Source organism: Sus scrofa, chromosome 1, assembly GCF_000003025.6.
Source record: "Sus scrofa isolate TJ Tabasco breed Duroc chromosome 1, Sscrofa11.1, whole genome shotgun sequence".
Classification (NCBI taxonomy): Eukaryota; Metazoa; Chordata; class Mammalia; order Artiodactyla; family Suidae; genus Sus; species Sus scrofa.
The window spans coordinates 128,021,521-128,044,438 of NC_010443.5; the positions used below are offsets into that span (position 1 = coordinate 128,021,521).

Sequence of the window (22,918 nt, forward strand, 5' to 3'; positions counted from 1 at the left end):
ATCACTTCATACAATCTCTATGAGGTATAAGTGCTAGAATTCATTTTCTAATTGAAGAATCTGAGGCACAGAAAATTTGGTTAACTTTCCCAAGGTGACACAGAATTCAGACTCAGGCGGTCTGACTTTGAAGTCCATGCTTGCACGTGCTACCTCAGACTGTTCTCTTGATGCTGGTTTTATTTTAGGGAGGCATGACCTGTCTGTCATCTTAGCCTCCTAATGAACCTACGATTCAGCTTCTCCAAGTCAGGTATTTGTTATCTCCTCGAGGACTTAGGGGGCACTCCTAGCATGGGTGTTCTGGGAGTCCTGGATGGGCTGGTTCACTTACCTCTCCCCAGGTGTTGGGAACTGGGACAGTTGAAGCAGGCTGTTTTGATATGGCACCATCAACATGTAAAAACACTTTACTACCACGTATTCTATGGATTGTTCTGGTGAGGGTCAGGGATAGGGTGGGAGTATTTACTGGGGACATTTTTTGGTGAACCCACTTTTTAAAAGGCTGCTTCACAATATCATATATCCTGGGGAAATCAGAACACTGAAGCAGAGAAAGTGGGCTGAAGATTTCCAGACATTCTTCACTTTTACTTTATCTTTGTGTTACCACCTTTTCTTAGGATGATCTGAAAAGTATTTGTTTGGCCGTATAACAATATCAGCTGCTGATTTTTTTGTGAAAACAATGTATACATTATCATGACTTCAAAATTTAAATACATAATTTCTCTGCATTGTAAATTTGGTCCTAGGTTGTTGGCCATTGGATTGTTCTTTAGTTTATGGCCCAAAACAGTTCATCAGGACATTTCCTGCCCTGCCCATCCCTTTGTGCCCAGGCAGCGGTCTGTACCCTGTGCCTCTGTGCTTTGCAGGTGCAGTGGGGGCAGGAGAGTTTGTGAGCCCCTGCGAGAGTGGAGACAACGTGGGTGAACCCTCTGCCCTGGAAGAGCAGAGAGGGCCTCTGCCCCTCAACAAGACCTTATTTCTGGGCTATGCCTTTCTCCTCACCATGGCCACAACAAGTGACAAGTTGGCCAGCCGCTCCAAACTGTCAGATGGTCCTCCAGGAAGCAGCGAGGAAGAGGAGGGTAAGGCCCTAAGAAGCCTTGGGTGCTCTGACATATGTACTTCCTTCCTTTCCACTTACTTGCATCTGTAGAAGAGGCAGGGCAACTGGAAGCATGGTTAGGGGAAATTAATTTAGTCCTGTATCCTTGGTTTATAGACCATTCTCACAAAATTCCTCTTACAGTAAGTAGTTCCTCAAAACAATTCTGTGAGGCAGATGGGAAATAGATCTTGGAGAGGTTAAGTAATTGCTTTTTATCCACAATATTGGGAGTCTTGGGACTTAGAACCCAATGTTTATTTTGCCCTACTGCAGTCAATCATCCATGCCAATCAGGTTTCTGAATCCCCTGCCATCTTTTCCATTTGGGTCCTAGGAGTAACTGCTAAGGAAAACACACCTGGGGAGTAAAGCTCATTCTCTTGAGGTCTATGTGTCAGATTGGAAATGTGGTATAGCCAGGGTCTCAGGGTGATTTCAGAGAAACAGCCTCTAGGCCTTTTCAACTCTTGTCCTTCTCTTCAACCTTAAACTAAATCTGCACCTTGCATTCCTGGTTGTCCGTTACTCGGGTTTGCGTGAAGGCTGCAGTAGAGAGAGGTAAGATTTATTTCAGTTGTCTAATGTGTGATCTAGGAGAGAGAACTGGGCAGGTGCAAACATACACTGTAATACAAGTGACTGACAGCACTGAAGTATCCAAATGTGTCTGCAAAGGCTAACAGTCCAAGTGGAATGATGTTCTACAACTTAACAGTCTAGGGTTGCAAGAGGAAATTGAATTAGGGAACATGGTTATCAGAAAATAGTGCACTGCAGATATGTGATGCCTGGCATTTCAGGTGTCTGGATGATTTTCCTGATTAACCAAAACTATAACTCACCAATTACAGCCACGTGGAGGTCTCTAGAGGGACGTGGGAAGGGTGGTCAGGGAGTTGCAGTTAAGGTTGATGTTATCTGGAAGGTGCATATACAGTCATCAGTATTGAGGTTCTAGGGCGTGGGAACAGGTGTAGTGCGTAGGGGTTTTCAAGACTGTACCAGGCCTAGTTTGTCAGGTAGAATTCACATAGGTACAATGGGAAATAAGGTGTGTGAGGAGTTTCCTAGCCAAGAATATAGTTTGATTGTAAGTGATGGGGGTCCCTTGAGGATTCTCTGAAGAGGTGTGTCATGGTGTCAAAATAATGTCTGTGGTTTTGTTTTCTTTTGCTTTTACAATATTGGTGGACTCTAGTCTCTCTTCTCCAACCATTCCTAGCCCTTTCCTAGATGAGGACCTCACAAAGCAGCTCTGTAGATGTTTTATGTGTTGATTGGTACAGCATGGCTAAGAAAACTGACTTTGATTTGAGATGCAAACGGTTGAATTCCTTAAAAATCTCTGCACTTGCACGAGGTCTAATTAACCTGAGAATTCCCTCTTTTCCCCCTTGCGGATACATCAAATGATTTTAATCGCCTTCTGATAACCATGAGTGAGGGGAGATAGGCCTTGTCTAAATGAGGAAGAATTTGGACAGTTTCCCAGAGGGATCTCCGTGTTCCCTATGTGAAATGTGGTTATAGTGAATATGTCTGTTTTTTTTTTTTTTCCTTCATCCATGGACATTGCCCCAACAGTACCAAAATCCTTGATATTTTGGGTATGAGAATGTTTAGAGGTTCTTCAGTCTTAAGAAGTCTAAGACCTTTGTATCAGAACAATCCTCTACAGAATTACAGTTTTCAGCAAACTATGTGATATGTCTTGCAGATAAATGGGAACCTCTTTTATTTATATCAGGAGCTCATTTAGTAATGAGTTAAGAATATGGCACCAGTCTTGTTTGATGGCATAGCATCAGGGACCCATCAGCCACAGAGATCGATTCCAGAGTTAGGTTTTAGTATCTTTGTCCTTTTTTTTGTTTTGGTCTTTTTTGCCATTTCTAGGGCCGCTTCTGTTCCCAGGCTAGGGATCTAATTGGAGCTATAGCCTCCGGGCTACACCAGGGCCACAGCAACGCGGGATCCTTAACCCACTGAGCAAGGTCAGGGATCGAACCCGCAACCTCATCGTTCCTAGCTGGATTCGTTAACCACTGAGCCACGATGGGAACTCCAGTACCTTCATCCTTGATTTAGATGCTCAAATTAAAAATCTGTTCATTTTAGCCTCTAGTTGGGCATGGCCACTCATGAAGTCAGAAGTAAAGAAAATTAAACTGAGAAAAATTAGAGCAATGGACTGCCTAGACAGGGTAGTGTTTGATTACACAAATACAAGGAAATATAGATGGGGATTAAAATCTAACTAGGTCAGGATGAGAAATGGTCTTGGATTGTAATAGTAGACATAAAATAGAAATCTTAAGAAAAATAGTGGACCATGGGAGCCTTGGCAGTGACTCAACAGTAGCATGTTGGTACTGAAAACTGTGACATGATATACTGAGATGGGTCAAAAGGCTGCCACGACAAAACTAAGAAATAGTCCTGCTATATTCCAAGTTTCTTAAAATCATTTAGAGTTTTCATTTTGAGAATATGGAGAAGGCTGAATCAAGAAAAGAGCAATAAAGGTGGATAGGCTGACCAGTCAGACCTAAACAGAAGCCTGAGTTTGGGGTATCAACATTGTGTGAGCAGCTCCAGGGGGGCAGGGAAGGCACCAAAGGGTGGGGGTGGGGGGGCCAGGGCAGCTGGATCTGCATGGGGTCTGCTCTCCCAGGTTTTACTGTGGGCCTGTGAGAGAGAAAGGAAAGGAAGTGGTCCTGACACTGAAGTTTTATACCTGTGATTGGGTTTTTTACTTGTGATAAGTTCATTAGAACTTAATTTCTCAGAACTCCCAATTAACTAAAATCTCTAATGTCTTTTTTCTTTTTTTAATGTTATTTATATATGAGAGGAGCAGATCACGAGAAAACAAGCTCAAATTAGATATTGGTCAAAAGAAGCAATTTCTAATTTCCTAGGGTCATTACAGCTTCAGCCTCATCTCTCATAACTTCTACTTCACCCTCAAGACTGTAGAGCAGTCATTGATGTTCAGTGTCCTGAGGTACTTCGAGATCATCAAAGGTAGATAGTTTTCAATAAAAGGTTGTATCAGGATTTTCTGGCTAACTAACTTTCACTTAATCAGTTAAATTACAGAAACCCCATTTTCTTTGAGCATTTTGATTCATGAGTTTGAATGTATAGGGGGTAAAAATGCTGGTGAAGGCTTTGTTAGAAAAAGTGCAAATCAGCCATTCTTCATCTCCACAAAAGGCAGAATTGGAGAAAATAGGCTTAGTTTGCAGGAGAGATTTAGAGTAGACCTAAGGAAGAACTTCCTGATGGTAAGGGTTGCTCAGATTGTGGGAAGCGGGTGTGTGTCCATCCCTGTGCCCAGTCCCGTGATGCATTCTTAGTGTAGAAACCTTTGATGTTTCAGGTCTAGGACCTGCCTCCATTCTGCATCCTTTCAACCCTCCTGCTTCTGTCCCTTCCTTTGGCAGCATTTTATAGGCCACAAGATAGAGATCTTTATGACCTGTGGGGAGCCCTTTACCTCTCTCTGGAATAGAGTGCTGTGGAGGTAGCTGGGAAGTAGAAAAGGGGGCAGTAAGAAACAGGCATAAGGTAGCAAATAGAAAACAAACTAGTAGTAATTGTTATCTTGGTTATCTTTTTTTTTTTTTTTTTTAATAGAATTTTTAGAAATTCCTCCTTTCAACAAGCAGTACACAGAGTCCCAGCTTCGAGCAGGAGCTGGCTATATTCTTGAAGACTTCAATGAAGCCCAGGTGAGGAGTTTCTTTGTGCAGCTCCCCAGAGGGGCAGTGATGAGAAGAACTCTGATAGGGGCTGGGGAGGTTGGGTACAGTTGCTAGAGATTTTAGGAACTGGGAGACTGCCAAAATATTGTTGCATGAAACTGAATTTTTACTGTGTACAAGGAAGAGGAGTTAGAACCTTGGGTTAATTTAATAGCTGTGGTTCTGTTGCTGAGACAAAAGCATTTTAAAATTGGTGTTTAATAGAAATCCCTATTACAGTTGCTGATTCTTAGCCTGAAAGACTATTGAGGATTTAGGCCCCCAGAAAGCTGCACGCAAGGCAGGGAGTTTATCTAGGGAAGCTTGGGCCTTTCAGTGAGAAAAGAGGCCTTGGGCAGAAGGAGAGGCTTAGACACATTTGTGTAGTACTCAGAAGTGTTCAGCTCATGGAGTTCCTGTTATGGCACAGCAGAAACGACTCCAACTAGGAACCATGAGGTTGTGGGTTTGATCCTTGGCCTTGCTCAGTGGGTTAAGGATCCGGCAATGTCTTGAGCTGTGGTGTAGGTTGCATACACAACTGGGATCTGGTGTTGCTGTGGCTGTGGCATAGGCTGGCAGCTGTAGCTCCGATTAGACCCTTAGCCTGGGAACCTCCATATGCTGCCCTAAAAAGACCAAAAAAAAAAAAAAAAAAAAATATGTTCAGCTCTCTTTTCTATGACTCATTGAGGCTGCTATTCAGGGGCTTTCCATAGAAGTCACCAGACCCATTGCTTCTGTTCTTTCAAGTGTAACACAGCCTACCAGTGTCTCCTAATTGCGGATCAGCATTGTCGAACCCGGAAGTACTTCCTGTGCCTTGCCAGCGGGATTCCTTGTGTGTCTCATGTCTGGGTCCATGACAGTTGCCATGCCAACCAGCTCCAGAATTACCGTAATTATCTGCTGCCAGCTGGGTACAGCCTTGAGGAGCAGAGAGTTCTAGATTGGTGAGTAGTTGAGAGCCCATCTGGAACAGCAGACAGAAAGCAGGCTTCCAGACAATCTAAGTGAGAAAGTAAATATTTCTAGAAACTGGAATGATCATAGGATAAATTAGAGAATTTGAGTGGCTTTGAGATTATTTTAGCAGTTTTATCTAGTTTATTTTCCTAGAGTACACTAGTCAGGGACGTGTTGAAAATTTGTGAGATTTTCATGTAGGTTCAGTATTCTCAACTTATCAGATTAGGGGATTAATAAATTTTAGGGAAGACAATTAAAAACACAGGCTTAGGAGCATGATTTGGACAAACATGGAAATCAGAAGGGGTGGATTTAGGTAAGAACCCCAGAAAATACACATAATTCATAGAGGCAAGGGGGAGGTGATGCCCTAATGCAGGGCTTTTAAAAACGTTTAGCATTGAGTCCCCTGCAAAGGCTCTTGTTGAATGTTACCTGTCATGCTGTGTGGCTTCTTCGTAGGCAACCCCGTGAAAACCCTTTCCAGAATCTGAAGGTACTCTTGGTATCAGACCAACAGCAGAACTTCCTGGAGCTCTGGTCTGAGATTCTCATGACTGGAGGGGCAGCCTCTGTGAAGCAGCACCATTCAAGTGCCCATAACAAAGGTACCTGGCAAGTGTGTCTGTGGTTATTGTTCCAAGGATGCCCGGGGCCCAGAGCTGTTAGGCCGTGTGGTCTAAAGTCTCAGTCCTGATAGGCTGACCTCCTTTATGTTTCTAAGAGAAGAAAAGTACCACCTTCAAGAGGTGAGCTAGCATGAGTGAACACTGGGCTATTTATGCTTCTCCTGGTTGTCCAGTGGTATATATTGCTAAACACAAGGTCAGCATATAGTGATGATAACTTTTCACTTTTGGTTGTGCTCAGTGGAGCAGTGTTCCACATTAAGGGCATTAGTTTGGGCATAGTGGGAGATGCTGGTTAGAAGGCTCATCTGTCTTTTTCATGGAGGGCTAAATTGAGTCTCCTTTCCTCGTTCACCTTCCCCTGCTTCCTGCAGATATTGCTTTAGGGGTATTTGACGTGGTGGTGACGGACCCCTCGTGCCCAGCCTCGGTGCTGAAGTGTGCTGAAGCATTGCAGCTGCCAGTGGTGTCACAAGAGTGGGTGATCCAGTGCCTCATTGTTGGGGAGAGAATTGGATTCAAGCAGCATCCAAAATATAAACATGATTATGTTTCTCACTAAGGATACTTGGTCTTACCGGTTTTATTCCCTTCTGTTGTAGAAACTGTGTTTTAATCAGGTTTTAAATGTGTCTTGTGTGTAACTGGATTCCTTGCATGGATCTTGTATATAGTTTTATTTGCTGGACTTTTATGATAAAATAAATGTTGACTCTCTTTGGTTGTAGTAACTGGGATTTCTTCATCTAATTCTTTGAGCTTAATCTCAGAATAGATAAACATAGTACCTTCTCTGCCATTTTCAACAGGCTTGTTCACTTGTAGAAGGACAGCTAGCCAAGGAAAATAACAAGGAGTGAATTTTACAGTTTTTCTGTGGTATCGTTGTCAAAAGTCATAACCTGGGCTGTCTAAAATTCAGTACTTCCAAAAACATGATTTTATAATGGGCCCAGATTAATAGTTGTGCCAAAAGTTGAGTGGAATTAGGCACAGCTCTTAGTTTTCTGGCAATTAGAAAGAGAAATCTCTCTTTAGAATTGAGCTAACAGCTGACCTGTGGATACTGTGCTCTCAGAGCTAAAAGGGAAAAGGACCAATTGTTGTGCATGGGTGGTGAGTGTAAACTTCTGCTAGGATCAATGTGAGAAACAGTAAAAACCCATCGAAATGTTAGCAGCTGTAGCCAGAAGGTCAAAATTTTATTCCTGTCACTGCTGCTGGAAGCTGTTCCTTCCATACTCCTAGCATCATTCGTGTTGCTATCCTCTCATGCTCTAAAGCGGGGCTTAAAATTTTTTTTTTCTACCAAACAGTAAATGCGTTAGACTTTGTGGGCCACTTGGTGTGTCATGACTACTCACCTTTGCCATGATGGCACGAGAGCAACTACAGACCACAGGTAAGCAAGGAAGTGTGGGCTGTGTCCCAGTAAAACTTTATTTACAAAGACAGGGGGTTGGTCGTAGTTTGCCAACCTCTGCTCCAGAGGCAGCAGTGAGAGGGTCATCGTTAGCTGACAGTTAGTTACAGGTAATGAAGGGGTACAGTGTGTGGTAGAAAATGGAGAGATCAGGGCCAAATTAGATGGATAATTAGACCTTCATCTTTAGGTATTTGAAATCTAACAATTTTTTTTCTTAAAGAGTTTTTTTTTAAGCTTTAAATACCTCATTGTAGCTAGAATTACCCCCTTACCAGTCTGAAATAATTGGAAGTTACTGGTAAAACTATTCAGACACAGTTTTGAAGATCCTTTGGGATAGGAAACTCACTTTCAATTTCTGAAGGAGGAAAAGGGGCTCTGTGGGGTGTGTAGAAGACTGTCTTACCTGGTGCCTTTCTTGCCGAGTGGTCACATCCAGCATTTGACCTATTTTTGAATATAATTCCTTTTTCACATGAGCCATTTAACTTTCTGATTATATAACTTACTGCCGTGTCTCTCGAAGCTTGAACAGTACCTAAGCACACAAGCAGGTGCTCAGTAAACGAATCCAATGAATGTTCTCAGTGTATCAAATCTTGTGTGGTCAGCAGAAGGAGAGCTGATGCCACAAGTCCTCCTTGGTGGTGAGTTAAGAATGGCTCTGAGGTGGGGCCCATGCCCCTTCTACCTGGGAACAAGGGGAAGCATTTGTATCCATGGATGTTCAAAAACTGCTTCTAGGAGAAAAGGTAGAGCTGTTGCGGGAGGCTGCAGATGTATGGGCCTGGCCAGAGGACGGGATGTTTTGAATCCTCAGTTACAGCTATAGCACGGTGAGACTGACTGACTTCTGTCTGTGGACCAAAATTCTCACATCCCGAAACTACAAAAGAAAAAAGGCCACTTGATAATATGCTTCCCTAAGATTTTCTTCAGAGAAATAATGAGCCAGGGCAACAACTTGTGATCTAGATAATGTCATCTTAAAACTGTTTGCTAAATTTACTTAGGAGAAATCTGCTCAACATATCAGAGAGAGAAAGGAGAATAATATTAAGTGCTTTTGAGTGAGACAGACCTCAGAGAAGCCACTACCACTGAATCTCGCCGTTAGATTAAAAAAACAGTTGAGAGTTAGAAAGGGTATCCTTTCAGTGCAAAAGCTGGGGATCAGTGAGGCAAGAGTCAGGGCAGGGAGGCCCCCAAGGCTGGGCAGCTGGTTTGTGTCAGAACTGGGATTCAAGCCATGCTGCCTTCCAGCACAGCAATGCACTACCTAGCCAAGAACTTAAAATCCATCTCGGCCTTAGGAGTGTTAGTAATTTACTATGATGATGATTTTTACTGGACAGTCATCTTCACTGATGATCAAACACAGCCCCTCTTCTCTCTGAGCCTTACTTTCCTTGTTTATAAAACGAGGGTATTTCGACTAAATGATGGCTGAAGTTCCAGCTCTGGAATTCCACCGCTCATTAAAAAAGCCACACAGAGTCTACTAAGCCCCAAGGTGCTTGTTCCTACCTGCCCAGAGTGCCACCAGCCTGGGTGTAGTATTTGTTATAATCTAGCCGTAAGAGTAGCTGGGCCAAATCAGAGTTGATCTGATGATTCCGAACACTGGAGAGAATCTTGAATAGGAGTGAAGACTGGCGGCTAAAACCCTGCAGAGAGAAGGACTCAAGCTGTCATTCCTCCTACACGCACCAGCTGTCCAGGTGGAGTGAGGGGGCAGGGGGTATTCCTTGGAAAAATCTTGCTGAAAATTCTGCAGCACCAACTGGCCTTCCCACATCCCATTTCTTTTAGCTCCTAAAATGACTTCTTTGTGCATAGACTGCATGACTTGCTGTGAAAATACTCTCATTCTCAGTAGGAATTTAGCAGCCAGCTTCAGATTGATAGATGCTGCTGTGTACTGGGCTGGGGGAGAGCCTGTGCTTTTGTTACAGGCAGAGAATTATCGCAGTGAAACAGGTTAGTTCAAGGAAGTAAGGCGGTTGGATGTTAAAAAGTAAGAACAAAGCCAGTGCATGTTTGGTGGGCTGAATAAACTGTTCAGGACTGAACAATATTTGATCGCTGAGGCAGCACATAATTATCTGCTTCAAAAACTGATACCAACATTTTTTAAAAATCTTTGTATCTTGTTATTTCTGTGTGTCTGTATTGGGGAAATGCTTAAATTGACTCAGAGGAATAGATCATGATGCCCCATCAGCAAAACCACCTCCATCCTTCCAAGGACCAGGCCCACTCACCTTCACCAGGATGCTCAGCTGGGCAGCCCCACGTTCATCCAGGGGGCCCAGGTTCTGACTGACCAGTGAGCAAAAGCTGTGACAGAGGTCTAAGATTTCATTCAGGCAGTGAAACACCTATACAGGAAACAGGTGACATTAGGAGGAAAAAGGAATAGATAGACCTGTGAAATTATAGATTTGGGAAAATAAGAGCTACCCTCTTCCCCTCCTCTACATCTGACCTCCGCAAAAAAAAGTGCAAGTTCTGCCGGCCCCTCAAAATGCAACGTGTGTAAAACTTCCCTTTTGGGCAAAGACACTGCCGTCCTCTTGGTCAGCCTGCACGAAACCTCCGCTTGAGGCACATTAAACTAGTCCTTGTCTCTCAAACCCACCGACTGTGCTCCCACCTTGAGCTCTGCTTTCTGTGTCGTCCCCTGCGCCTGGGACACTCTCCTCAATACCAGTTGGAGTCCCACTCTCGCTGGTGCACCCCCTGCCCCACCACAGCCCCTAGAGACCCTTTGCTTCCCTCCCCTCTGTAGTATCTGTACTGTTGAGGCCGCCTGTGTTGTTACTGATCTGTGATGTATGTATGTCCTGTTTCTCCAACTAGATTGTGAGCTCCTTAAGGGCAGAGCCATGACTTATACCTCTTTGTATCCCCAGTGCCTTGCATACAGTAAGCACTCAATAAATATTTAATGATGATCACCTGCTCTAATATGCTGCTTTTCCCTAGGGATGCACTCATACCATACAAGGACAGTCTACCTGTCACAGTGGTTCTTGATTGATTTCAATTCAAAGAACTCTGGAGTGGCATCTAAAGACCTCACTCTTCCATAAAAATCACAGCACCAAGTACCAGAACAAAAGATTGTGGCATAACTGAGGAATGACAGTTGGCTCTCATCAGAGATAAAGCATGATTGTTCTATTAGAAATGACAAGGGGTCATTTTAACCTTTATGCTTTTTACCCTAGAACCAGAACCAGAATCAGCTCATGAGCTTTAAAAGATTTTGGTGCCTGGGTTCAACCTTGGGGATTTTAATCTAAGTGCTCTGGGTCCTAGATTTTTTTTTTAAAGTTCCCAGAGGTTTCCCATGTGGAGCCAAGGATGAGAAAATCTTCTCTGAAGGAGACATGGTATGAGTACATACACAGAGGTGTACACAACACAGTATGCATACATACACAGGTACACATGGAGACACCACTTCAACTGTCTATGAAAACAACTTCCAAACAAATAACTGATTGAGCCTGATCCAAGAGATTTCTAGGAAAGTAAGTTCTACATGCTTTTCATTAGTCTTTCTGTGGTGTCAGAAGGGCTTTTAAAAAATTTCTTGAAATCCTTTCTTCTGAGGGTGAAGCATATATTCTTTGCTCTATAGCTGCTCACCACATCATGTGATATATTTCAGAAATTCAAAGACATTCAAGTTTCTTTTTAATATTCCCATTTAGTTTTGCTTTGTAAGTTGTTAAAAATGTTTATTAATAATAGAGATTCACCAGCTGCTTAATGATAGTTCCATATCCTGGCAACTCAAGGTGCCTAGGAATAGTCAGGATAGAAGCAGTCTGAGGAAACCAAACAGGTCTACTTACAGGTTTCAACAAGATAAAGGACTGAGCCAGCAAATTGCTCAGGAAGTGGTCATGGGCCAGTCGGATGCTTTCAAAGTCTCGGGTAGAATTGATCTGATGAAGCAGCTGTGAGAACTGAGACTCCAACACATCTACCTGGCAGACAGTTACACAAGGAGTTTTAGTACCTTGCATACTCTGAGCACTCAAGGACACTAAGATGCCTGAGAGGATGCAGTTCTTTACCCCCACTCATCTTCCTCTCATCCAAACCACTGAACAGGAGTTCCCTGGTGGCTCAGTGGATTAAGGACCTGGCATTGTCACTGCTGTGACTCTGATTCAGTCCCTGGCCCAGGAACTTCCACATGCTGCAGACAAAAAAAAAAAAAAAAAAAAAAAAAACAAAAACCCACTGAATTGATACCCTTATGTTGCCTGCCTAGTAGAAAGTTATTTGCCTAAGTCTTGGCAAATTCCCTCCCGCTCCCACCCCACCCCACCCCACCCCACCCCACCCCATTCCTCTCATGCCACATCCTCTCCATTGACTGACTTGGCTAAGTCCTATGGAATTTCAGAAGTTAGAGTAAACTATAAAAATAAGGGTCAACAATAATTAAATATTGCATTGCTGATAAGGATCCTAACTCCTCATTCTCCCTCATTTATTTCCACTTCCCTCTAAAATGCCCCTCAAGACACATGCCTAGTGATAGAGCTCATGAATTTTCTCAAACCCTAGTTTTTCGCCAAATCCAAGATTCCTCTTCAATAGCTCCTGCTAGCCTTCCTTTCCTTCTACTCATCCCTGGACATACCTGGAGGTAGTACTGAAGGTTGTCCACCAAGAATGCCATGTGATTTCTTAGACGCCATTTGACTGCGTCGGTCTGGTTGGACTTGAGGTGCTTGCGCTGCATCTGTAGGGCCCAGCAGTGCTGCAGCTCAGCTTGTACCCGGCGCACACTCAGTAAGTACTTGAAAACAACATTGTACCTAGGACAGAACAGCAGGCTACTCAAGATAAAACTTCACCCCCTACCCTCACCCGCACGACAGACTCAAGGGCTCCGTGCCACCCAACTCTCCCCTAAAAGGAAGGAAATACATAAGAATGGCTAGAGATGTGAACAGATAAACTGGTTTAATAATATGATAGAACATTACACAGCCATCAAAGTGAATGGACTTCAGCTGTCCCAACATAACAAAGTGACTCTTAGCAGTATTTTGATTAAAAAAGGGAAATCTGAAAATATTATATATAGCCTGATACTATTTTTTATAATGCTAAAAACAACTAAATAGTAAACATACTTTGGGGGAACATATATAGAACACTATATAAAAAGTATAGAAAACATGGGATTTAGGATCGCGATATTTGGGTTGGGGGAGGCAGGAGGGTAGAGTTGGGAAGGATCACAAATAGATGGACATTATTGTCAGTGTTGTAGAGTTTGTTCTAGAGGTGGTTTTATGGTGTGTGTGTGTGTGTAAGAAGGAAGGAAGATCTCACATAGAACAATAAGAATGTATTGGGAGCTAAGGAATTTTGGTTATTCTATATACCTCCCTGAAGCCCAGAGAAGATGAGATAAAATTGAGGGCTTCTGCAGTGGTGGGGGGTGGGAGGAGAGATGAATTAGGAATTTGGGATTAACAGATACACGCTCCTATATACAAAATAGATAATATGAGAAAAATAATTTTATATTTTTAAAATCTTAAAAAAAACCATCCCATCAAATGCCGATCAAAAAAAAAAAAAAAGATAAACAAGAGCCAACTGTACAGCACAGGGAACTATAGTCAATACCTTGTAATAACATACAATAGAAAAGAATCTGAAAAAGATATATACATATATATGTATGTATGAATCTGTATAACTAAATCACTGTTGTACACCAGAAACTAACATTACTATAAACCAACTATACTTCAATTAAAAAAAATCAAGGGCTCCCCTCAGTGAGCTCTTAGGTAGCTGCCTGATGTTGAACCTTCTACTGAGAAGATGCTTGGGAAGAACAGCTGGTTTCTGGTAGAACTGGGTGTATTTACCTCTACTTAGGCAGGCTTGCAGAAGATAATCTGATTCCATCTGGTTTAAAAAATGATCTATTTCTAATGGAACAACATATTGAAAATTTTACACTTTGTTTGGATTCTCATTTGAACAAACCCAACCAATAAAATGCAGTTTTTTAGCTAAGTGGGGAAATTTCAATGTGGACTGGATATCATCAGATAAATAAGGAATTATTGTTAATTTTACTGGGTGTGATAATGGCACTGTACTTATGTTAAATATATGCCTTTTTTGATGTGCATAATGGAGTGAAATGACAATGTCTGGATTTGCTCTATAATGCTCTAGCCACAAAAAAGATGAAACAAGCAGCATGATGTTGCTGGCTATGAAGAAGGATAATGCATCCATGGGAGTGGGATATAGGCCATACTTTTGTTTATATTTAGAAGTTTTCATAATAAGATGTTTAATACTTCTGAGCTTGCTTTCTTCAAGGGTGTTAAGAGCATATATAGCGAGAAGGACAGTGGACTGGAAGCTCTTTCTGGAAGCTCTTTGGACAAAGTCCCTGCACCTTAGGCTGTGGGCTCAATTCCTGAGCCAGCTTTGTCTTTCCCACTTTCTGTCTAGTCTCTCACACCCTAAGCTTCTCCATCCCTGAAAAGTAGAGGGTTGTTAGCAGGAACAGGGAGGATGAAAAGAGGCCATAACCTGAGTAAACTGCTCCTTATGTTGTGATTTTTTTTTTTTTTGTCTTTTTGCTATTTCTTTGGGCCGCTTCCGCAGCATATGGAGGTTCCCAAGCTAGGGGTCCAATTGGAGCTGTAGCCGCTGGCCTACGCCAGAGCCACAGCAACGCGGGATCCGAGCCGCATCTGCAACCTACACCACAGCTCACGGCAACGCCAGATCGTTAACCCACTGAGCAAGGCCAGGGACCGAACCCACAACCTCATGGTTCCTAGTCGGATTCGTTAACCACTGCGCCATGACGGGAACTCCACATTGTGATTTTTAAAAAGACTCATGGATAAAAAAGAACGCCATAATGCCATTTGCAGCAACATGGATGGAATAAGAGACTCTCATACACAGTGAAATAAGTCAGAAAGAGAAAGACATGTTATATGATATCACTTAGATCTGGAATCTAATATACGGCACAAATGAACCTTTCCACAGAAAAGAAAATCATGAACATGGAGAACAGATTGGTGGTTGCCAAGGGGGAGGGGGAGGGAGTGAGATGAACTGGGAATTTGGGGTTAATAGATGCAAACTATTGCCTTTGGAATGGATAAGCAAGAGTTCCCGCTGTGAACCACCGGGAACTGTATCTAGTGACTTATGGAGCATGATAATGTGAGAAAAAAGAATGTATACATGTATGTGTCACTGGGTCACCTTGCTTTACAGTAGAAAATTGACAGAACATTGTAAACCAGCTATAATGGAAAAAATAAAAATCATTAAAAAAAATTAAAAAGACTCATGGTTTTAAGGGTGTGACCCACCCATCCACTCTGGCACCCACCACTCCTTACTGTCTCATACCTGCAGCTTGACTTAATAATGTTATCTGTCTGACTCCCCAAAGCATTTGAGTTTGCAGCCTCTGACTTAAGCAGTTGCGTGGCCATTCAGTTCTCTTCCTGATTATTTCTTCCTTTGGAAGCAAGGTGGGTGATAATTACCTGTGAGAAACTCAGGAATACTTACTTCTCCAGGACAGCGGGAGTGAAGAGAATGTGTAGTGGCCACTGCACTTTGTAGGAAAGACCCAGGGCTGCCCAGCCGGAGGCAGGGGCTTCCCGGGGCGAAGTTTCCCGAGAGGGCCCTTCTCTTGCCTGAGTAGCATCTGTTAGGAAGAGAGAAGATGACTTTGCTCATCTAGAACCACAGCCTCAACAGGGTGAGGAACATTCATGAAATGAGTGTCAGAAGCACAAAGGGGACCCAAAAGGGATGAGAGACCCCAGTGAGGGGTCCTTTTAGGAAATCTCCGAGAGGTTCATTTTTCAGCCTTAAAGACTCATGCCTATAAACAGACACCATTCCAGCAGCATCACAAAAACCAAAACCAAAACCACGGCCTGGCCCTTTCAGCCTCTCTGCACTCCCCTTCCTTTTGTGTGACCTTAGGGCACCAGACTACATGATGTTTAAGGTCCAAAATCACAGGGTTTCTGTGGAGGTGGATGGAAGCAGAGATAGGAGAAGAGATGATGCCCAGTAGGAGTGGAAAGATGCAAAAAAGCGGCAAACCTTTATGCTCCTTTCCGTGATACTCGATTGTCAGGTGCAACAGAGGGAGGAGGTTGTCATCGTCGAGCAGCACCTTATGTGCCGACTGCTGGAAGGCCACGTTCACATCTGCAAGAAAAACCCATGGGCTGACAAGAAGGCTTGGCTGTGCACAAATCCAGGCCCTGGGCTCCCCTGTCCGCCAGCTGCCTCTCGCTCTCAGCAGGAAGCGGAAGCATGTGTCCCTCCTCCTGCTGCTGATAATGGCACCTGGATTTTCCTTGGATAACCACCCTGCCCAGAACACTCTGTAGTTTCAGTGAGATGGACGATACCTGACCCTTGCCGTAGGCAAGTGACCCAGGAACCATTTACCTTATTACACGATGTTGTTTAGGGATATGAACATAACCTAAGCCAGGCCAATCCAGAGGCTCTACTCAGATTCTAAAAGATGACAGCTCTTTTTTTTCCACCCCCAAGACAAACAGGGACACAGTAGGATGTCAACTTGGCTGGAGGCCACCTTTGCTACCATACAGAGCAGGCCTGCCTCAGAAGAAGAGGCAAAGGTGAAAGATGGAGTGACACCAAGTCCTGAAGGCATCATGTGATCCACTGGAGCAAACTGCCTAGAGCCATCATACCTCTAACCTTTTCAGTCATGAAAATCAATCTTTTTTCTTTTTTTTCAGGGTCATGCCCATGGCATATGGAAGTTCCCGGGCTAGGGGTGGATTCGGAGCTGTAGCCACTGGCCTACATCACAGCCACAGCAGTGCCAGACCCGAGCTGTGTCTGAGACCTACACCACAGCTCACGGCAGTGCCGGATCCTTAACCCACTGAGTGAGGCCAGGAATAGAACGTGTGTCCTCATGGATACTAGTTGGGTTTGTTTCTGCTGCACCACAACAGAAACTCCCCGATGGAAGGCTGCTCAGGTAGGCTCACACTGTTGTCACTGGGAGCAGCTTCAGTTTGGGACCTTTCCTGGAAGACTTGGAGTTGAGGCTGCTCCCAGTGACAACAGTGTGAGCCTACCTGAGCAGCCTTCCATCTCTCCAAACATCTCTGTAACTCCCCAGGCTGATCTTATGTGGAACAGGCCTAAATGGTTTGGCAGCAGCCAAGAAACATCTGACAAACCTCAGTTAGCTGGTAATTCTCGGGCCCCAGGGTAATTACCATGTTCAGTTACTGCAGTGGGTGGTGTTTTTAACATGTGTTGAGCTGTATCAATGAAGGCCTGAAACAGTTCTCCGCGTCCCAGAAGGTAAAAGTCCTTAATGATCTGCAGGAAGAATTTCAATGTACAATTCAGTAATCCAGCAGCGCCAGGAGCTCCTCACTATCCTAAGAGAATTATGCATATAATTTCCAGTTTCATCAGCTTCAGCCCAACGTACAAAAGGACACAGGCTTTGGGAGTTTCAAAGGGGCACACTTACTAATGTCAGGATGACTGCTGTGTCTTTGATATCATTTATTCAATGAAAAAGCAATGCCAGAAGAAGGTACACACCCAAAGCTTTGTAAACAGTAAATTTGTATTATTAGGTGGAGTTTGCCCACTTGGATGAGGACACATGGAGCTACTCTGCAAGTCTGTGGACAGGCAACCATGCTCTCAGAAAAGGCTAGAGAAAGAAGTCATTATCCACCAGTAACATTTTAAGAGTTAAAAGAACAGCTAATCTATTACCTTCAGCTGACCCAGTAAATCTGATTCTTCTACCATCAGCTTCCAAAGATGCTGTGAAAAGAAACAACAAAACAGGGTCAAAGATTCATTACAGTGAAAACTCCTACGAAGAATTGTTTTGTGCAAATCCAGTAACATGTTGAAAAAAGAATATATACCATGGCCAGGTTGACTTAATCCCAGGAATAAAAGCCCAACGGTTAAAAATATATATGAGATGAAAATATTCTGGAATTAGATAGTGGTGATGATTGCACAATATTTGAACATAATAAAATCCACTGAACTGTACCTATTTCTAAATGGCTCAAATGCTTAATTTTGTTATGTGAATTTTCTCAATAAAAAATTTAGTATCAATATAATTTAAAGATTAAAAAAGAAAAAAACATGGAGTGTGTCGTGGCTCAGTGGAAACGAATCTGACTAGTATCCATGAGGACGCAGGTTCGATCACTGGCCTCACTCAGTAGGTTAAGGATCTGGTGTTGCTGTGAGCTGTGGTGTAGGTTGCAGACCCGGCTCGGATCTGGTGTTGCTTCGGCTCTGATTCAGCCCGTAGCCTGGGAACTTCCATATGCTGCGGGTGCAGCCCTAAAAAGCAAATAAATAAATAAATAAATATTCTTTATAAATATGCTTGAAGAGGTAAGGATAATAGTAATAAAATATTTTTAAAAATCACATAAAAGAAACAAAATGCTGGATCAAAAGAATATCCACATCCAAAAAAGTACAATTTGACCTATACCTCATACCACATACAAAAATCAATTCAAAATGATCATAAACCTAAAAAATAGGAGTTCCCATTGTAGCTCAGTGGTGATGAACCTGACTAGTATCCATGAGGATGAGGGTTCTATCCCTGACCTCGCTCAGTGGGTCAAAGATCCGGCACTGTGAGCTGCGGTGTAGGTCACAGACATGGCTTGGATCCCACATTGCTGTGGCTGTGGTGCAGGCTGGCAGCTGCAGCTCCGATTTGACCCCTAGCCCAGGGAGCCTCCATATGCAGTGGGTGTGGTCCAAACAAACAAACAAAAAAACTCATACACATTAAAAACTAAATTTTCTAAAAGAAAATAGAAGAGAAAGGAGTCTTTGCAAGAGTTTCTTGGACACAACATCAAAAGCAAGATACATAAAATAATCAAAATGGATAAACTGGACTTAAAATTAACAACTTCTGCTCTTTAAAAGACTGTTAAGAGAATGAAAAGATAAGTCATAGACAGGGAGAAAATATTTGTAAGTTAGCTATCTGATAAAGGACTTACATTCAGAATACATAACTCTGAAAACTGAAGAGAAAGAAAATAAAACAAAAACAATAGAAAATGGACAAAAGGCATTATACACAGATGAAAAGATACTATATATAGAGAACACTAAAGACTCCACACAAAAACTACTAGATCTGATAAAGGAATTCAGCAAAGCAGCAGGATACAAGATTAACATTCAGAAATTGGTTGCATTTCTGCATACTAACAAAGAAGTATTAAAAAAGGAATGTAAAAAAAAAAACCTTTTAAATTGGCACCAAAAAAATAAAATATATAGGAATAAACCAGAGCAAGGAAGTGTAGGACTTATACACTGAGAACTATAAAACATTAATAAAGGAAAGTGAAGATGATTCAAAGAAATGGAAAGATATCCCATCCTCCTGGATTGGAAGAATTAATATTGTTAAACCGGCAATAATGCCAAAAGCAATCTACAGATTTAGTGTGATCCCTATCAAATTATCCATGAGATTTTTCTAGAAACAGAACAAATAATTCAAAAATTTATATGGAACAATAAAAGACCTAGAACTGCCAAAACAATCCTGAGGAAAAGAAACAAAGCAGGAGGCACCAACTCTCCCAGACTTCAATTATTACAAAGCTACAGTAATCAAAACAATGTGGTACTGGCACCAAGACAGACATACAGACAAATGGAACAGAATAGAGAGCCCAGAAATAAACCCAGACACCTATGGTCAATTAATCTTAGATCAAGGAAGCAAAATATAAAATGGGAAAAGGTCTCTTCAGCAAGTAGTGCTGGGAAATTTGGACAGTTGCATGTAAATCAATGAAATTAGAATACAGCCTTGCATATACACCATGCACAAAAATAAACTCAAAGTGGCTTAAAGACAGAGTTCCTGTTGTGGCTCAGTGGTAACAAATCTGACTAGGATCCATGAGGATAGGGGTTTGATCCCCCAGCCCTGCTTAGTGGGTTAAAGATCTGGCATTGCTGCAATCTATGGTGTAGGCCACAGATGTGGCTCGGATCTGGTGTTGCTGTGGCTGTGATACAGGCCAGCTGCTGCAGCTCCAATCTGACCCCTGGCCTGGGAACTTTCATATGCCACGGGCGTGACCCTAAAAAGACCAAAAAAAAAAAAAATGGCTTAAAGACTTAAACATAAGACATGACACCATGAAACTCTTAGAGGAAAACATAGGCAAAACATTCTCTGACATAAATCATAACAAATATTTTATTTGGTCAGTATCCCAAAGCAATAAGAGATAAAAACAGAAATAAACAAATAGGACCCAATCAAACTTACAAGATTTTGCACAACAAAAGAAAATGTAAACAACAAAAAAAAGAAAAGACAACCTATGGAATGGGAGAAAATAGTTGCAAATGAGTAACCAACAAGGACTTAATCTCCAAAATATACAAACAATGCATATAACTCAACAACAAAAAGACAAACAACCCAATCAAAAAACGAGCAGAAGACCTAAATAGGCACTTCTCCAAAAAAGACATATGGATGGCCAGTAGGCACATGAAAAGAGGCTCAACATCACAAATTATTAGAGAAATGCAAATTAAAACTACAATGAGGTACCACCTCACACAGGTCAGAATGGCCATCATTATAAAGTCTACACATGGAGTTCCCGTCGTGGCTCAGTGGTTAAGGAATCTGACTAGGAACCATGAGGTTGCAGATTCGATCCCTGGCCTTGCTCGGTGGGTTAAGGATCCGGTGTTGCTGTGAGCTGTGGTGTAGGTCGCAGACACGGCTTGGATCCTGTGTTGCTGTGGCTCTGGCATAGGCTGGCAGCTACAGCTCTGATTAGACCCCTACCCTGGGATCCTCCATGTGCCATGCGTGCAGCACTGGAAGAGACCAAAAAAAAAAAAAAAAAAAAGTCTACAAATAACAAATGCTGGAGGATGTGGAGAAAAGGGAACCCTCCAATACTGTTGGAATGTAAACCACTGCAACCACTATGGAAAACAGTATGGAGGTTCCTCAGAAAACTAAAAATAAGGAGTTCCTGTTGTGGCTCAGTGGAAACAAATCCAACTACTATCCAAGGAGATGAGGGTTCAATCCCTGGCCTTGCTCAGTGGGTTGGGGATCCAGTGTTGCTGTGAGCTGTGGTGTAGGTTGCAAAAGCAGCTCAGATCCTGCATTGCTGTGGCTGTGGAGTAGGCTGGCAGCTGCAGCTCTGACTTGACCCCTAGCCTGGGAACTTCTATATGCCATGAATTCAGCCCTAAAAAGCAAAAAAGAAAAAAGGAAAACTAAAAAGAGAACTATCATATGATCCAGCAACCCCACATCCAGCAAAAACTATAATTCAAAAAGATACACATACCCCTATGTTCTTAGCAGCACTATTCACAATAACCAAGAGACGGAAACAACCTAAATGTCCATTGACAGATGAATGGATTAAGAAGATGTGGTACATATACACAATGGAATACTATTCAACTATCAAAAAGAATGAAATAATGCCATTTGCAGCAATACAGATGTAAATAGATATTATCATACTAAGTGAAGTGAGTCAGAAAGAGAAAGACAAATACCATATGATATCACCTATATGTGGAATCTAAAATACGGCACAAATGAACCTATCTATGAAATAGAAACAGACTCACAGACACAGAGAATGGACTTGTGGTTGCCAAGGGAGATAGGGGAGGGAGTGGGATGAACTGGGAGTTTGGGGTTAATATATATAAACTATTATATTTAGAAAAGATAAACAACAAGTTCCTAGTTAATAGCACAGAGAACTATATTCACTCTCCAGGGATAGACCATGATGGAAAAGAAAATAAAAAATAATGTATATATGTATAACTGAATCACTTTCCTATATGCAGAAATTGGAACAACACTGTTAAATCAACAATACTTTAACAATGAAAACAATTTTTTAACAGACAAAAGGTGTAGGCACTTCACCAAAGGTATATGGATGGTGAAAAAGCATATGAAAAAAAATCAACATTATTAGTCATTAGGGGAATGCAAGTTAAAATTACAATGAGGAAAACCCCAAATGTCTATCAACAGATGATGGGAAAACACATTGGTATGAACAATGGGAAACAGCCCAGCAATAAAAAAGACTAAACTATGGAGATGGGATTAAGATGGTAAAGTAGAAGCACTGGAGCTTACCTTCTTTCATAAAAGCACCAAAATTACAACCAACTTCTGAACAACTTTCAATGAAACAGATAGCAAACTATCAAAAAAGATATTCTACTCCAGAAGACAAAGAGGAGGCCACATCAAGCTGGTAGGAGGGGCAATATTACACAGCCACAGTAACCAAGACAGTGTTGTACCGGTACCAAAACAGACGTACGAAAAGAATATAGAACCCAGAAATAAACCCACACACCTATGGTCAAATAATCTTTGACAAAGGAGGCAAGAACATAAAATGGGAAAAAGACAGTCTTTTCAGAAAGTAGTGCTGGGAAAACTGGACAGCTGCATGTAAATCAATGAAACTAGAACACACCCTCACACCATGCACAAAAATAAACTCAAAATGGCTGATAGACTTAAATATAAGACAAGACACCATCAAACTCCTGGAAGAGAACATAGGCAAAACATTCTTTGACATCAACCTTACAAACGTTTTCTCAGGTCAGTCTCCTAAAGCAACAGAAATAAAAGCAAAAATAAGCCAATGGGACCTAATCAAAATGACAAGCTTTTGCAAAGCATAGAAAACAAAAAGACAGCTTACAGAATGGGAGAAAACAGTTTCAAATGATGCAATGGACAAGGGCTTAATCTCTATAAACTATACAAACAACTTATACGACTCAACAGCAAAAAAGTCAACAACCCAATTGAAAAATGGGCAAAAAACCTGAATAGACATTTCTCCAAGGAAGATATGCAGAT

At 42.1% G+C, this 22,918-nt stretch overlaps 2 protein-coding genes across 9 annotated transcripts in view; one reads left to right on the plus strand and one right to left on the minus strand.

The window, feature by feature from the left end:
• TP53BP1 (tumor protein p53 binding protein 1) overlaps positions 1-10,850 on the plus strand; it is a 73,871-nt gene extending 63,021 nt beyond the window's left edge. For 6 of the 7 annotated variants that reach the window (XM_021096915.1, XM_021096926.1, XM_021096946.1 and 3 more), the window contains 5 exons: positions 882-1,097; positions 4,763-4,857; positions 5,623-5,822; positions 6,301-6,446; positions 6,842-10,850. In XM_021096915.1, coding sequence (XP_020952574.1) covers positions 882-1,097; positions 4,763-4,857; positions 5,623-5,822; positions 6,301-6,446; positions 6,842-7,029 — 845 coding nt within the window. In that variant the 3' untranslated portion in view covers positions 7,030-10,850. The other variant, XM_021096957.1, reaches the window with a different exon arrangement.
• Positions 7,873-22,918, minus strand: part of TUBGCP4 (tubulin gamma complex associated protein 4) — a 54,647-nt gene continuing 39,601 nt past the window's right edge. The window contains exons 10-18 of one of the 2 annotated variants that reach the window (XM_021096979.1): positions 17,728-17,778; positions 17,211-17,316; positions 16,045-16,152; positions 15,499-15,637; positions 12,560-12,737; positions 11,760-11,894; positions 10,158-10,274; positions 9,421-9,560; positions 7,873-8,779 (exon numbers count right to left, since the gene is read on the minus strand). In XM_021096979.1, the coding sequence (XP_020952638.1) occupies positions 8,767-8,779; positions 9,421-9,560; positions 10,158-10,274; positions 11,760-11,894; positions 12,560-12,737; positions 15,499-15,637; positions 16,045-16,152; positions 17,211-17,316; positions 17,728-17,778 (987 nt within the window). In that variant the 3' untranslated portion in view covers positions 7,873-8,766. The remainder of the gene's footprint in view (positions 8,780-9,420; positions 9,561-10,157; positions 10,275-11,759; positions 11,895-12,559; positions 12,738-15,498; positions 15,638-16,044; positions 16,153-17,210; positions 17,317-17,727; positions 17,779-22,918) is intronic. The other variant, XM_001926011.7, reaches the window with a different exon arrangement.